The 15476-nt window shown below is 48.8% G+C and overlaps 1 protein-coding gene across 7 annotated transcripts in view; it reads left to right on the top strand.

Moving 5' to 3' along the window:
* Positions 1 to 1350: 1350 nt before the first annotated feature.
* SEPTIN6 (septin 6) overlaps positions 1351 to 15476 on the top strand; it is a 29493-nt gene continuing 15367 nt past the window's right edge. For 6 of the 7 annotated variants that reach the window (XM_065846141.2, XM_065846144.2, XM_065846139.2 and 3 more), the window contains exons 1-2: positions 1352 to 1481; positions 8252 to 8366. In XM_065846141.2, the coding sequence (XP_065702213.1) occupies positions 1455 to 1481; positions 8252 to 8366 (142 nt within the window). In that variant the 5' untranslated portion in view covers positions 1352 to 1454. Of the gene's footprint in view, positions 1482 to 8251; positions 8367 to 15476 lie in introns of all 7 variants that reach the window. The other variant, XM_071813503.1, reaches the window with a different exon arrangement.

The raw sequence follows: 15476 nt of genomic DNA, 5'->3' as shown, positions 1-15476 counted from the left end.
AGGCAGCTAAGATCCGTGCCAGCTCCCCTCGAGGGAGCTTTGCCTTTCTCCAGCCACTTAAACCAGTTTTTCTGAGATGCATGGGGAGCCAGCGTCACCCCATAAAACCCAAATGACTAGTGGTGAGAACATAATTGTCCCCTAACTACCTTTCTGGTGCTGCCTGGTTTTGTCACTGGCTATGGGTGGCTTCTGCGGGCTTGGGGAGGTAGAGAACTTGATCCACACAGCCATCAGATCCTGGCAACTGTCTAAAATGCTTGTTGGGCAACAGCTGGGGAAAACAAGGAGGGAAATGAGGTGCTGCTTTGTGGGAATGAGGGCATGGACAGTGCAAAGTAAACCACCCATTTAGGGCCGCACTGGTCATGTCTGCATTAGGGACTGGTCACACCGGAGAACTCCAACTGGGCTAAAACCAGGGTGCCAACCTTGGGGGCTTTACTCTGGGGTCTCAGGGGCTGGCCAAATTATTTGCTTTGGGTAAGGGCTGAGTTTCCTCTCTCTCAGCCTTCGGTTAATGCTTGTGCTTGCATGAAATGAAGGGAAACCCAAGTGGCACCAGCTGCACCCCCGAAGCACACAGGCTCAACCAGCCCCTACCCGCTGGGCTGGGCAGCTGAGGGGGGCGTCAAGGGCTGAGAGGGGCTGCGCAAGGGGCGCTGCTGCCACTGAAACCAGCACAGCTGCTCTCCCTCACGTCTCCAGGCGAGCGTGAACCGTCCCAAGGCAGCTCAGGGAAAGCGTGAAAAGCGCATAGGCATTTTATTTTAAATAGCAAGTGATTAACTGAGGCTGGGAGATCTCAGACCCAGCCACAAACCCCAGCTCAGTCTCAGCGTGCACGGCTCTGCCGTAGCCCCGGCCAGGCGCGCAGCCCGCGTTACCGGGGGGTGCACAGCTCAGCCCCGCAGGATCCCCTCGGGCCCGCCTTGAGGAGTCCGTGCGGGGGAACCCACCGCCGTGCTGGGAGCGGGCAGGGGCCGGGGGAGGCCCCGGTGGCGGGGAGGGCGCGGCCGGGCTGCAGGCAGCGGCTCACCGGGCACCCGTGGGGCTGAACGGGTCCCTGGGGGCTGCGGAGCCGCTGGTTGGGGGATCACGGCCGACACCCCGGTCCCTACGCCCAGGCAGCGCCACCGCCCGCACTGCCGCGCGCCCCGCCACACGGTGGCCACCGCCCCGCCCGCAGCTCGGGCTGCACCATCGCGGGCGGCCGTTGTTGGGGGAGAATGGCAACCCCGCGCCTCCCGGAACGGGACAGCGGCGGCGGGACCGGCGGGACTGAGCCGGGCGGAGGGATGGCGGCGCGGGGCGGGGCGAAAGGGCGGTGGCGCGAGGGACGCGGGGCTGGGCGGGGCTGAGGGTGCGGTGGTTCCCCCCCCGCACGGCGCCGCGGTGGGCGCGCCCGGAGCCGCCCGCGCGGCTGGGGAGGGCCCTGTGGCGGGCTCGCAGCGATGGCGGCGGCCGAGGTGGCGCGGCAGGTAGGAGCGGGAGCGGGCGCTGCCGCTGGCGGCTTCGTGCAGGCTGGGCATGGCCGGGCCGCGTCAGGGTGCGCCGCGTGGAGCGCGGGCTGCGGGGGCACCGGCCTGGGGGCTCCGGCGGGCTCTGGGGCTCGGCGCGGCGGCGGCCTCCGGGAGGGTCGGGGTTTGCGGGCCGCTGTGAGGGAGCCAGGGCTGCCTGAGGGAGGGGAGGTTTGGAGCCCTCCTCACTGGCTGCGGGTCAGCAGCCCGGCCCTGCGACCTTGGACCGCCCGCTCTGGGGTGGATGCTGGGGTCCTGCCGTGTCAGTCCCTCCGTCCCTGGGCCCCGCCGTGGCTGCAGAGGGACCCGCAGCGCAACCAGGGGCTGGTCGGACCGCCGTGCTGCGGAGGCCTCGTCCTGCACCCCTGCCCTGGTCTGGGGACCCCTCGCCAGCGAGGGTGCGGTAGTGGGCAAGGTGCTCGTTGCCATCTCTGTCTCTCCGGGGATGCCGTTCTGCTCCCACAGGAGCCGTCATCCCGTGCTCGTTCGTGCGTGGTACAGGGAGGGCCGTCGGTCCGGCACCGTGTGCGGAGGAGCCGCGGGAGCCCGCGCCGAGCGTCGGCACCGCAGCCCCGCCGCGGTTTGTCCCCAGGGGTCCCCCCGCGGTGCCGTCCCTGGGCACAGCTGCCGCTGGTGCCCGCCTGCCTTCCTAGCATGGCACAGAGTTCTCTGTGCCTGCCGAGAATTATCCAGAAGAGGAGCAGAGTCACCTCTGCGTTTGTTAGAGGAGGCATCTGTAGCATGTTTGCATGTGGAAGCATTTTGTCTGCCATTCGATGGGCTTCCAACTCTTGTGTCCATGCATTAGTACAGAAATGATACTTGAGATTAATGTGTGCTGTTTCATCTTCAAAGCAGTAGATTTTAGCGTGGACCCGATCTTGTTCAACGGGTAGTTGTGGCCATTCCTTGCCAGTTTGTGATGTTATTTCCTCCTGGACATACCAATTGCCTTGTATGTGACTGCCAAGGTATGTAAAGTGACTCACTTGCTCCCCTGTCTTTTAAAGAAGATTGAGCTTTAGGCTTGCCTAAGATAGCGTACAGGAGTTTCAGACATCTGCTAGTGGCCTGGAATGAATTATGATATGGCACAGCCTGTCTTTGGAGGGAAAAAAAGGGAGAGGTAGCTATGAGACAGAAGTGAAATTAGTGTACTGCAAATTGAAAATGTCTCTGTCCAGACAGACAACTTCTCAGCCCAGCTCTTGGGCATCCGGTCGTGGCCATGATTTGTGGAGCTGTCAGCCATAACATCCCGGTGATGCAGAGGGCTGCTCTGTGTGTGCTGATGGGGTTAAACACATGCGAGAGCTGGGGCTGGGTGTATGGGGGAACTGGGGTCACCACCCTGCCTCTGTCACAGGGAACCCTTCATCTAAACTCGCATTTCTTGTGGAGATGGTTGGTGAAACCCCCTCCTCCCTGAGTTGCCAGGATGGCCCTGTCACCACCGAGCTGAGGTCCCTGTCCTGTCCTTGCCAGTGTGGGAGGTGCAGGATTTAAAAGCTGAGACCCACAGAGGATGTGTCCACCCTGCTCCCCCTGGGTGGAGGACACGTACAGGCAGGCTTGCTGGGTACTGTCTGACTTTCTGTAGTACAGGACTGAAAAATCATTAAGACTGCTCGTATGGATACGTATTTTTTAATTGCTGGAGGAGGCTTCTCCTGGGGACATATCCAAACAGCACGATGTTTCTGCAGCCCATTGGTAGGGGCATAAAGAAAAGTAATCTTAAGAGCTGTCAGAATTTGAGATTTTGGAAGTGCTTGACCTTTTGTGAATGTTGAATGGCTGAATGATGCAATGTGTCTGAAAGGGGTGGTCAGTGGTCAGGAGCTTTGATGGAACATTTCTTGCTTTTAGTGGTGGCTGATTCAGGACTATTTCTCTCCCTATTTTCTGTTGTTTTTCTTTTATACCCATCCTCACAATTTGTTATCAGCTGAGTAAGGAAAAGAAATGCAAAGTCTTTACTTACACTTTACATTCCTGCTTTGCATTTATACTGTCTGCTGGATAATTCTCTCATCACATAAGAGAATTACACCTTTGTATAAGTGAGAAGTAATTGGCACAAGTTTTGCTCCAATTTGCTGTTTAATCAGAGCCAAAATGCAGTCTGGGGAAGTGGATACTATAACACTGAGGTCATAAGAGGGGATCTGATTTTGTTTTAGCTTAAAGATGATCTGAAAAACTGTGCTGTGGAAACCTGACTTGAGCTTCTGCCTTGCTTTGCAATTTGACATTTGACTTTGTGTGCAAGAATTCTCTCAGGTGTAGGAATTAACTCCCCCAGGTCTCAGCTTAATGGAGTGGCAGAGGGGCAGAGAAGTGGCTGCTGTGCTCAGTGGCCATGGTGGTGGAGCTCTGTGAGTGTTGCTTGATTTCTTTTTATTGAGAGGTAGTGCTGTTGTGTTTGTTGCGGTTGTTTGGAAATCCTCCGAAGGTCTCGATGTTTGGAGTGATTCTCATCTGGAGAGAGGTGGTAAATTGTGTGGGAAGTACTATATGTCAGCTGTCAGTGTCCTAAACAGAAACTCATTTCAGTTAGATGCAGAAGAGGTACAGTACTGCAGTCTCTGGGAGTGTTTTCTTGTGCAGGCCTCATTTGGACACTGGGTCACTTGGATTCAGAGCTGTAGCATTCTTTATTTGCTGTACTCTGCCTGAATACCACCAAGTGGAGGCTTTTCCTTTAGCATGGTGTCCTTTGTCATTTTTCCTTTAGTCCAGGCCACCAGAAATTGCTCTGAATATGGATCATTGACATTTGCAATGAGGACCACCATTGCGTGTCTCAGGGAGGATGCTCTGCTTTATCTCCATGAAGCAGTAGTGGCCACTGGGGCTCTGAGGACGTCGGGAGCTGACAGCACCGTACCTACTTGTCATGTAAAGCGGATCAAGGCAAAGACGCACATCCAGCAAGATTTTTCCCTAATCGTATTTTCATCGCGAGGACTCTGAAGTGTTTCACACACCTGGAGTCTAAGTCTTGCCTGTTTTATGTAAACTAATATTTAATGTGCGGTGTTTTCAGACTTGGGGTCATTTATTGTAACATCTTTGTATTTTCCATATATTTCTGATAGTTCTCTGTAAGAATTACAGTAGGTGGCACTGGTTTCTGTGGCAGGGATAAGCCCTAACCAAAGGTGTGTAAATGCTCCAAATACAGGTAAAAAATAAAATAACCTGTCCAAGTGGCTACTCCTTACTTTTGCTCTGCAGTAGAGCCACCTGGCAATGCAGCAAGAGAGTGTGTTGCTCTTCTTGTTCTTTTAGTCTTGTTTGTGGGAAACAAGGTTTGCTCTCCTGAGCAACTGCAGCCCATTCTACCCTAGGGAGGGTCACTCTCTGTATATGGGGCGGAAAAAAAAAAGGCATCTGGTATCTTGGTGTGGTGCCAGTGTGAACACTGGCTTCCTAGAGATCCCGTGTTTGTCTTCCTTCCAGGAAGATGCGAACTTCAAAACAGAGTACGGATTGCCTCTCACCCATCCAGTGCTCACTGATGCTCATGGAAGAAGCCTTCACACAGTTCAGCCTTGCTTACCTTGTTGGTACCTCTTTGTACATGTTAAATTTGACCTGAAAGTGTATTTTTGAGGATAAATAATGGAAGATAGCTCTTGAACACTTTTTCAGCAAAAACCTTATAAGTTAAACATATTCTCCTTCAGCTTTGAACAAAGTAATCCAAATCTACATTTAATGTACAGGCAAGATGACTAATTGTGTGTTCATATGTTGTTTATGATGATGCTGTTTATATATAGCAGTGTTCTGGATACAGAGACACCACTTGGTGTGTGAAGACTGGTGACTTGCACTGTTTCTTGGTGGATCAGATAGAAAATGTTCCTTTTCTCTCAACAGATTTGGTAATTGCTGACAACTTTCTCATGTGTGTCAAAACCAGTCTGACCTTAAATTGTTTTTTTTTCCCCCTCCCCTTCCCGCTGCATCTGATCTCTTAATGCCTTGGCCAAGCAGGCTTTGGATTTTTAGCCACAGTAGCACAATATACCTCATGTCTGTGCACTTAACATGAAGGCTCAGCTGCTGTGACTGGAAATCAGATTTTGCAGTACTTGTTTCCTGGCCTGTAGCAGATGTGAAGCGTGGTTTAACAGCGTTAGAAAACCACAGGTGACTAGAAAAAAGAGGCTACAGGAAATGACTTGCAGGCTGCATTCTGTGCGACAGTAAATGCCTCCTCTAAGTCGAGAGTGGCATAACTTCTACCATTTATTTTGTTCCATCTGGATCGCACTTATATTTAGGGATGAGAAGATTTGTTCTTAATGAATGCCTACATTTCTGCCTACGCTTCCTGGGGAGAGTAGTGTTCAAACCGTCTTCCAACAGTGCAGTTTTAAGGCTGAGTATTAAAAATACACTTGATATTTCTCATTCCCCAGGAGGAATCTGCCTATGGTTCTCTCTCATGCCTTTGTGGACTCTGTCCACCCACCTGTCCTTCACTGGAGCCACAGTGCTCTCACTGCAGATCAGGCACTGCTGTGAGATACCCCAGTGCTGGGTCATTGTTTTGGTGAAAGCAGTTTAGGAGAGTTGAGGTGTGTTGTCACAAAACCCGCATGCTTGACCGTCTCCCTTTCTTCTCCTTCAGCTGTTTGTTTTTGAATTATCTGAGCTGCGTCCTCGTAAGGCGAAAACAGAATCTGCTGGGGATCTTGAGCACTTTCCTGATGAACATGTCGTTTGGAGGCAAGGTGCTCAGGAATTAATAAAGCGCCATATTTAGTGAACATCTTGGCAGGAAGAGTCAGACTAATACACAAAATATGGCTAAGGGGAAACATATTTACACATCACAGGGTGGTAAATATGGTTAATGGCTAAAGTGTATTTGGAGCCTCATATTTGGAGAAAAAAAAACCCAGACCAGCAAAACAGTAACAAGGCAAGTAATCATGATCTGGCAGGCTACTCTAGTAAAGGCAGTCCCTAGGCAGGCCTACCTTAGGCAGTTCCTGGCCTAAAATACCAGTGCCATTAACAGAAGAGGGAAAACCGGTATGCCTGTCCCTATAAACAGGCTTTTAAGAATCATGAAAACATGATTCTGAAATAATAAGTTAAAAATTACACTCTATATATAAACTATTGCCTTTTGGTTGTAGTATTTCTTGCAAACCAATGATGTTCCTGAAAGACCAGAGAGGAATTTTCTGTATTTGACACTATAAAATACCTTGTTACGAAAAGCCTTTGTTCCAGAGAGGGAAATACTTTTCTGGGGGCTGCAGGAGGGGAAGTTTCCCATGGACACAAATACTCATGTTAGCACTGACTCTCCATTTTGCATTATGCAGTTTCTGAGGCTGAGCCTCTGTGTGTGGTTTATTACTGTCTGCTGTGCAGGTTTACAACCCAAAGTGCCTTGGCATACATAGGCCTTTGTGCTATGGCCAGGTGAGAATTTTGGACCCCCATCCAGAAGCGAGCAACTGTGCTGTGTACTCTCATGCTGGAGCTGGAGCTCAGCCCGTCTGCTCCCGGGGGCCGAGAGGGGAGGCCTGGTTGGGGTGACTGGGTCAGCCTCTCGTGTGGGTACCTTTGCTACCTTCTGACAGGGATGTGTGGTTATGAGCAGCTCAGTTCTGGACAGTTTTTCTCAGCTTTTTTTTCCTGTTCAGTTCTGAGCTTTCAAATATAGGCTCTGAAGGTTCATAGCAACACTCAGAGCGGGAGAAGACCTGCTACCTTGCGTGATCTGGCTGCTTGTCCATGTGAACACCTTCCTTGCAGCTTTCTTCAGTGATCCGTGATTTTTTTGGTGCTACTGGCTGTTTTATAGAAACATAGAGTACCAGGTTGGGAGGGACCACAAGGATCCTGTGGTCCAACTAATGTTGGAGAATCCACCGCTTCCACAGGGAGATTATTCCAATGGCTGACTGTTCTCATTGTGAAAAATTTCCCTATTGTGTCCAATCAGAATCTCACCAGGAGTAACTTGCACCTTTTCCAAATGACTTGTAAAAAGGGAGTCTCCATCTTCTTTGTAGCCACCTGTTATATATACTGGAACATGGTGATGAGGTCTACCCTAAGCCTGAGATTTCCATCTTTGCAACAATATGGAAGATCTCGCTGTGTTCCATAGCTCAAAAGCTATATTCTCTGCTGTTTCTGTGCTACAGCTCTTGAGTTCTGCAGAGGCAGTGTGTTTGGGTTGTTCATTTACTAGATGTAGGTACGGTTTTCCTAACTCTTTCCAGCTAGTTTCTCTAACTGCAGCTGTGAGTGTGAATTACATGTGAGATACAGTTCACATTAAGTGAATTGTAATAGGATTATAAGAGGAGGCATCATTAATACCTTCGTTTGCACAGGGGGTTCTTTCTTTCAGTGTAAGGTGAGACTTCAGTGTCTACATAATTTCTCAAGGAACAGATTGTTTGCCTCCTCTTTATTTCAGCAGCTGTGTTTGGGTATGTGTTTTGCAGTTTAATATTATTCTGACAGGGCTACCTTCTAATGTGTGGCAAGTGAAATGTTCTATTTGTGCCGTCTGGATTTGTTTTGGAGAAGAGAGAAGCGTGCTGACACAATTTACAGTGTATGATTTGCAGGATACCTGCAAATCTCTGCTCAGACTGTGCAGTTGATTCTACTTGGGCGGTCTTAAGGGTTTATGCAGATAAGTGTATTTTGCTTGAAAATGACACAACTATTTCATTGTATTACAGGGCGAAGGCTGTCGCACTGTCCCGCTTTCTGGACATGTAGGATTTGACAGTTTGCCTGACCAGCTGGTTAATAAGTCAGTTAATCATGGGTTCTGTTTCAACATCCTGTGTGTGGGTGAGTATTTCCATTTTGGGAAGTTTTCTTGCTGAAAAGGGGCTTCTCTGCAGCTGGATGTAACTTGTAGGTGACAGTTAACAAGGTAGCTTTGGTTTAAATTTTCCCCACTGTTCTGTCTATTTTCAGTAAAAAGATTTACTGGTGCACTGGGAAATCCCTGCTGAGGTTATGTAGTATGGCTTTCTACCAAGCAGTGAACCATAGAAATAAAATGCATACAATCCCAGGCTTTTATTGTGATCTTTATTTTCCTAGTATGTTTCAATTTCATGTTTTTAAAAGAAAGTAGATACTCGTGCCAGAGAACTTTGTTCTGAGGTCTTGTTTGGTTAGGTATTTAATTATTATTATAAATCTTTTAACAAAACACCACTCATGCTCCTCTTAAATCACTAAAAGCTATTTTTTTTTCTCCTCCCTTCTGTGCATACTTGAATTAAAATAGTGTCTGGCCAAGCCTTGGCTGGTCAGATGATTATCCAAGCTGCCATGTGGCATGGATCTCAGCTGGGGCCTGGCGCTGTAGCAGGCGTCAGTGTCTGTCCCTGCAGCATCTGCCCGTCTTGCAAGTCTTCCCCAGGGTTAGGATCCCAAATGGTGCCTCCTCAGAGGCACTCCTGGGTAACTGAAGTCGTATCATGTATGGCTTTGGTACAGTAGTTTGGTAAGGGAGGTAAGGAAATGAATAAAAGAGAATTGATAATTGTCTGATAGGACAGTTGGTTTGGTTTGCTGATGCCAGTACCCTGCCTCTGGGAGCAGGAGATTATTTTGCGGTCATGGCTGCTTGGAGTGAACCCTGTCTGCAAATGCTCCCAGCAGTGCCCGGTGTGACACAGAGGAGAGCTGCAGCTGTGGGTACCTCCTGGGGACTCATCTTGGCAGGTGATCAGCTCTGCACCTGCACAGAGGTTGTCTGTCCCCTCCTCTGAGAAATCCACTCATGGTGCGGACCTGGTGTTTGCCCAGGACAGGGCTGAGTATGAGACCAGAGGAGTAGAGCAAGAGGAAGGGAGCAGAGCCCTGTTAAATGAAGCTGCGAAGAAAACTTTCCTTGACAGTGGCATTCCTGTGAGATGATAAACCTTGCTGACATGTGGAGGTCACTGTCAGGCTGAGTCACAGTAAATGAATGTGATATGACCTAGTGAAACTCTTGTCCCAAAGACTGAAGTCTTAATGATTTCCTTTTGCATTTATGGAGCTGCTGTGTTTTTTTTCTACAAGTTTTGATATAGCAGTGGATGCCTCCTGTAGTTTTCTGTTCACTTTGATGTGTGGAGAGGAATTGAACACCTCTGCTTTCCTCTTTGCAGGACAGAAATTGAATGCATTAATCGTTTGTTGATCTGAATAACAAGGACTTGCCAAGATCAATGCACATTAGTTATTAATGTCAGCCTTCTATGAATAGTCATAACACAGACATGGACAATCTTGAAATAAGGAAACTTTTTAGAAAAAATTAATGAGCTTCAGTAGAAAAGAATTTGCAAATCTTGAGTTGAGGAGGTCAGGCTCTAAAATGCCTTTTAAGAGTTGTCTTGTGGTAACAAAGTGAAACTCTTAAACATCCTGGAGAAAGAAAACAAAAAGTCCTGAAGTCCATCTGTCATTTATTCTGTTGGGTATCACTTGTACACCAGGAATTTTGGGTGGAAAATTGAAAGAACAGGGAGCAAATGAGGATTGGAGCCAACAAAACAATAAGTTAACTGATCCCATAGGGCACAAAGCATGATAGAAAGACACTTCATTGTCCCCCATTTTTGAGCTGTGGGTGGTGATATCTGTTGGAGGAAAAATCCAAAGACAGTTTTGCTCAGCGCCATACTGGATCTGAGCCACCGATTCCTGCAGCTCCAGGCAGAGGAGCCAAGGAAAACTTCAGAAATTAGTCTCAGCATCACATCCAGAGTGGAGCAATTTTTAGCTCTTCTCATGCTGAAAGCTGTCTCCACTTTGAGACTAGAGCCAAAGATAGAGTAAATGAGCAAACCTTGCATAACAAGTTAGGGGTTGCAGATGGTTTATCCAGTCTTTTACTCCTCAGCACAACCATTTTCTTCCTAAAGCTTTCCTGTTAAAATGTTAGTTGCTTCTTAGTTCAGTGCAAAGGCTAGAGAAGTATTTAATGGCTGAGACCTTCTGTGCTGACTGTATTTCTCAGTGAGATGGGGAAAAGAAAGAGGAAGAATAGGCTGACGTTTTTTAATGTAAATTTTCTCAGTTTTCACCAGGGTAGATTAGAATTGTATTAGATTAGTATTCTATTATGCGTTTCCCCATTTCTCTCTCCTGGGATTTGTTCTAAGCAGCCTATTCAGTGCAATGAGAAATAACTATTTTGTAGCTGAAATACCTTCTCTGTTCCCATGGTCTGTACCACAACTGCTTGAGGTCCTTCGCTGCAAATGAGTGTGTCCGTTGGCATGTGGGAGCTCTCACCGGCTGGGGAAGGCGGGGATGTGCACAGGTTTCCTCATGCAGAGCTGCTGTCTGCTCTCCAGCAGGCAGCTTTCTGTGGCATGATCAACTGTGCAGCCTGGAAGTTGCCCAGTGGTTGTTTTTGTGGTCACTGGTGCAACCAGCTGGGGGGAGAACAGGGTTTCTCCAACCAAAGAGCCACTGATCTCAGCCCTCTCCTGCCCCCTCATCACTGGTCCCCTGGGGCAGACAGCGGTGGCTGGGAGCTGGGTAGCCCTCTGAGGAGCTTCAGCATCTTTTGTGAGCCCATGTTCCTTCTCCTGTGGCCGCAGCTGAGCCTTTACCTGGTGATGGGCAAATCATACAGTGTCTCTGTATGCCTGTCAGATGAAAAGAACTATTTTTTCCTCTCTCTGGGTGAGATGGCCTTATCAGGCTGAGCTGCCTCAGGGCTTGTGTCAACAAACCCGCTACATTGGATTAGCTCCCATTTCTTCACATGAAAGGCCTGTGCATGCATATACATTTTCTTTAAGATTGAATTATTTGATATCTGAAGCCATGGTTGCTAATCTTGTGAAGGACAGGTGTTGTGCTCTCATGAAAGGGCACTCTTGTGAAAGCTGCTCCGTGCCTTTGAACAGGGAAATACTCCAAGGGCTCCTCTGTCCTCCCACAGAGTCGACTGAAGATGACGGGACTGGGGCCTCCTAAATCCTGAGTGATGTGGAAAAAGGGGCCAGTGAGCAGTTGTTTGTTGTTTCACTTAACATGTACTAGGGAAAATCAAGTGAAATCATCAGACACAAAAAGGAAGTACAGCCTTTGTGATGGATAATTCAGCTTACTGCTGTGAGGTGCTTAGAATGCCAAAATTTCTATGGAAGGAAGAAGCCCAAAGATACCTGTTTTGGTTTGGAAAGCTGGGAGCTTCCCAAAGGAAGGAGCATTTGCTGTGGGCACAGCTGCTTCTGTTCCTCCACCTTGGCTGCTGCGCAGTGTCAGAGACAGGTATGGTAGCACTTCACCTCTGCCTTGAGCCTTGCCTCATCTCAGTCTCTCCCAGAATATCTGGTGTTGGTGTCGCTTGCCTGTGTAGCCTGACATGCAGTTTTGCAGTACCGATGGCAGGATTGCTCACTCCTTGCAGCACCATTTCTGTCGAGCACTGAAGATGCTGCATCTCTGTGCAGTCGGAGCAGGGAGCATCTCAGGAGACCAAGAGGAGCTGTGGGGAGCCCAGCACAGCGTCTCTAGCCTGACGGACTCTTGGGTGTTAAGGGTGGATGGTGCCTTCCAGACACTGGTATAGAGTTGCTGCGTGTCCAGAGCCAGACTGGTGTGGTGTCTCTTGCCATTTTTTTCTCATGTCTCTGAAAATAATCAAATTTAACAGCAAAAACCCATCCCATGGATGGACACACACCACACCTTTTCAGTAGGTGTCAGAGCTTCCTGGTGCAGAACTCTAACAGTAAAGGTCACCGTACCTGCTCTGTCCTCCCCACAGTGCTTTGTCAGCCCTGCTTTGGGAGAGCAAACCGCTGCCGAGTTGCATAATCCCTAAGTACAGTTTTGGAGATCAAATCACATGTGTGCCTATAAGCCTGACATCAGGAAATAATCTCCCTGCCAAGGACGCCTCTCACTCAGTTTACGTATACCACTGCTTTTTCTATGGTTATTTTGCCTCCCTTAATCCCCATTCATCGTTTTTTGCTTTTTGGAGAAGATTCCAGCGCTGTCAGCTGGAACGAGCACAGACTACTTGTCCTTTTCATCAGGCCATCTGTTCCATCTGGACTCCTGTCCTTACAAGAAGCAGTTGGCACCATTTACATCTTCCAGCCAGCAGAAAGTTGCCGCTGTGTCAGACAGAAACTCCCAGGAGATTAAAAACTCCTCCCTTTTGCCCTTCAAAGTAGCTTTGCTCCTCAGCTCTGGTCATCTTTAACACAGCAAAGCACTTTATTAACTTCTTCAGTTTTTTACTGTCTTATGTTACTCCATGAGTGTTAACATGTTTCTTTCACCTGAGACATTCCTCTCTCTTCTGTCCTCTTCTCTGTGCCATGTCGGTGGGGTTACACAGTGCAGGAACAGGGGTATTTGCTGGCTGAATATCATTTTGAGTGTGCAGACTTCATGTTGGAGATGCCATGTTAGTGGCTGGTGTTGTAGGTGTTGGCTGGGCAGCTCCCACCTAGGGAAGAATGCCTTACCAGTTCAGATCTTCCCCTTTCTAAAGGAAAACATCAGTGTGTGACTTTGAAGTTGCCCTTGCTGGCTCTGTGTAGCTGGTATGAGGTGGAATATAAAAGAATGTTCTGTTAAAAATTTCCCTGCATCTCTTATGCACTTCTCCTGGCCCCTCTGACAGTTATAGTCACTCTCCTGCTGGAAACAACACATTAGATTGATTTAAAGTAGGTAATGATCAGCAGGTTCAGGATGTTTAAACAATGGTCTTGGCCTCATGTGAACACTTTTTGCTCTAAAGAAGGAGGGAAGCAGAAACGACAGGCTGTTTACAGGGTGTTTGTCTGCCCGGAAGCCAGTGTGATTTACAAGCGACCTTGTGTATCCGCTGCAGAGAGCAGCTCCCTGCTCTGGTCGCTGCTGCTGCTCCCCTGTCACTCTGTCCTGCAGCCCTGGAGGCTCAGGATGTGGGTTGCTGGATGTGACTGTGCTCCAGGGCCTGCCAGGCTTTGGGATGAGGGGTGCGGGATGGCAGCACAGGTGGGGTTTGCAGGCTGGTGTGTGGGTGATGCTCCCGCACCCCAGGGCTGCCTTCCTAGCAGGCTGAGCACCCTGTCCCAAGACACCCCATCATGGATCCTGGCATCCGCTGCGCTGTCCCACCCATCCCTTGGCAGAGGCTCTGGAAATGCTGCAGCCTTCACAGGCTGTTCAGATTTTTGTCTTTTTTTTTTAAATGCTGCTGTTCTCCTGAAATCCCTGAGAAAAGGCTGGCAGTCATGCAGGCTGTCTGCTGTTAACTCGCAAAATCCCTTCCCAAAATGTGGCCATGGCTCTGGCGTGCTGTGCTTTGGGCACCTGTTCCCCCTTTGGGGCAAATAGTACACCAAAAGCTCAGACTATGAGATTCAAAGTCAACCAAGGGCTTGCTGTGATCAGCTATGAATCTTCTGGATGGTCCAGCTCATTCTTCCAGCAACAGAGATAACCTTGTGCTTTGCTGGGTCCCCCTCCCATCCTTGTGCCTGTGCATGCTGGTCTGTGTTGGTGTAGTTACAGCTGATGCATTAACATAGCACAAGGGACTGAAGGAATGCCAGCTCCCGGTGCTGACTCCCTCTTCACCCCTTCAGACTGCAAATGGGATTGGTGTGAAGAGCAACTGGATTTGTGGCTGTTCTGGCTGTAGCTGGCATCAGTCAGGGATGGAGTACAAGCTCTTGGCTGGCTCTGGGCAGCTCTGCAGCTCAAGGTGTACATTGACTTTCAAATGTTAATGAATTCTGATATATGATCCTGGCAATCAGAGACCACTCAGTTCCCAGAGTAGTGGATGTTTGCCCTCCTCTGTCTGTCATGTACTTTAGCCTTGAGTGAGAGAAGTCCCTTCTGGGGCCAAGAGAGGGGAATTTGACTGCTTGCAGAGGTGAGGCTTGGATATTTGGACAGGGGAGGATGGGGAGGAGCTTCTCCTTGCTGAATTGAGCATTTCATGCTCAATTTGGATCTGTTGCAGACCTCTAAGCCTACAAAAATAAGAAGCTCTTTTCTTCTGAGCAAAGTAGGAAAATGATGAAGTTGTCTTGGTTGGGAACTGAGGGCTCGGGGAAGGAGGAGAAGGCTGCTCCAGCCAGACACCGACTCCCTGTGGTCCCACAGCAGGCTGGAGGAGCAGCCTTCTCAGTGGGTGGGGTTCAGCTTGAAGTTTCCACAAAAGCCAAATGGGCAGCTCAGAAATTGCTGTTTCTACAAAACAAAACAGCCCTTGCAGGGCAGCAGACCAGACTGCTTACAAGTTTAGCATGCAGTCAGATCCTTTCAGCTCAGAAAGCTGCTCCATTGTCAGAGTACAGTGAGAGAGGCTGCCCTGCGGAATGCGTGCACAGAGGGCTTTGTTTTGTTCTTCCCGGGATGTATCTAAAACAAATTTAAGACTGGTCTCTGGGATTTGTCCCTTCCAGACAATGAAATACTTCCCTTTTGATAGATGGAATCCAAATATCAGTTTAATGCTGCAGAACTTTCGGAAGCAGATTTTTGAGTATTGTGTAGCTTGTGTAGCCCCTAAGGTATGGAAACCAGATATTACAGGAAATGCCCCCTCCCAGTCTAGAAGGTGCATCCCCCAACTCAGTCTGTTGTGGGTATAAGAAACCAACTGCACAGCTTGCTGTAGGACTGGAACCAACTCTCAGTGTTTCTGCACAGAAGAAAGCTATTTCAGTGGCTGCTTATTAGAGACCTATTGAACCCTAGCATCTTTTTTTGGTATTGGAAATGAGCCTCATTCCCCCTCCCACTTTTTAATGAAAACAGCATCTTCTGTAGGGTAGTTGTGGATTTATGCAGGATCTGAACAATGTTTTCCCCTTTGCCTTTTCACCTCTTTCTTTTCATCTCTATTTTCTAACAATATTAATGGTCATTAGACTGTGAAATGTAATTTGCTCGGAATACAGACCTCCCGTTGTACATGGCTTT

The sequence above is a fragment of the Patagioenas fasciata genome, chromosome 11, assembly GCF_037038585.1.
Source record: "Patagioenas fasciata isolate bPatFas1 chromosome 11, bPatFas1.hap1, whole genome shotgun sequence".
Classification (NCBI taxonomy): Eukaryota; Metazoa; Chordata; class Aves; order Columbiformes; family Columbidae; genus Patagioenas; species Patagioenas fasciata.
This window is presented reverse-complemented; position numbering and strand designations above follow the sequence as displayed.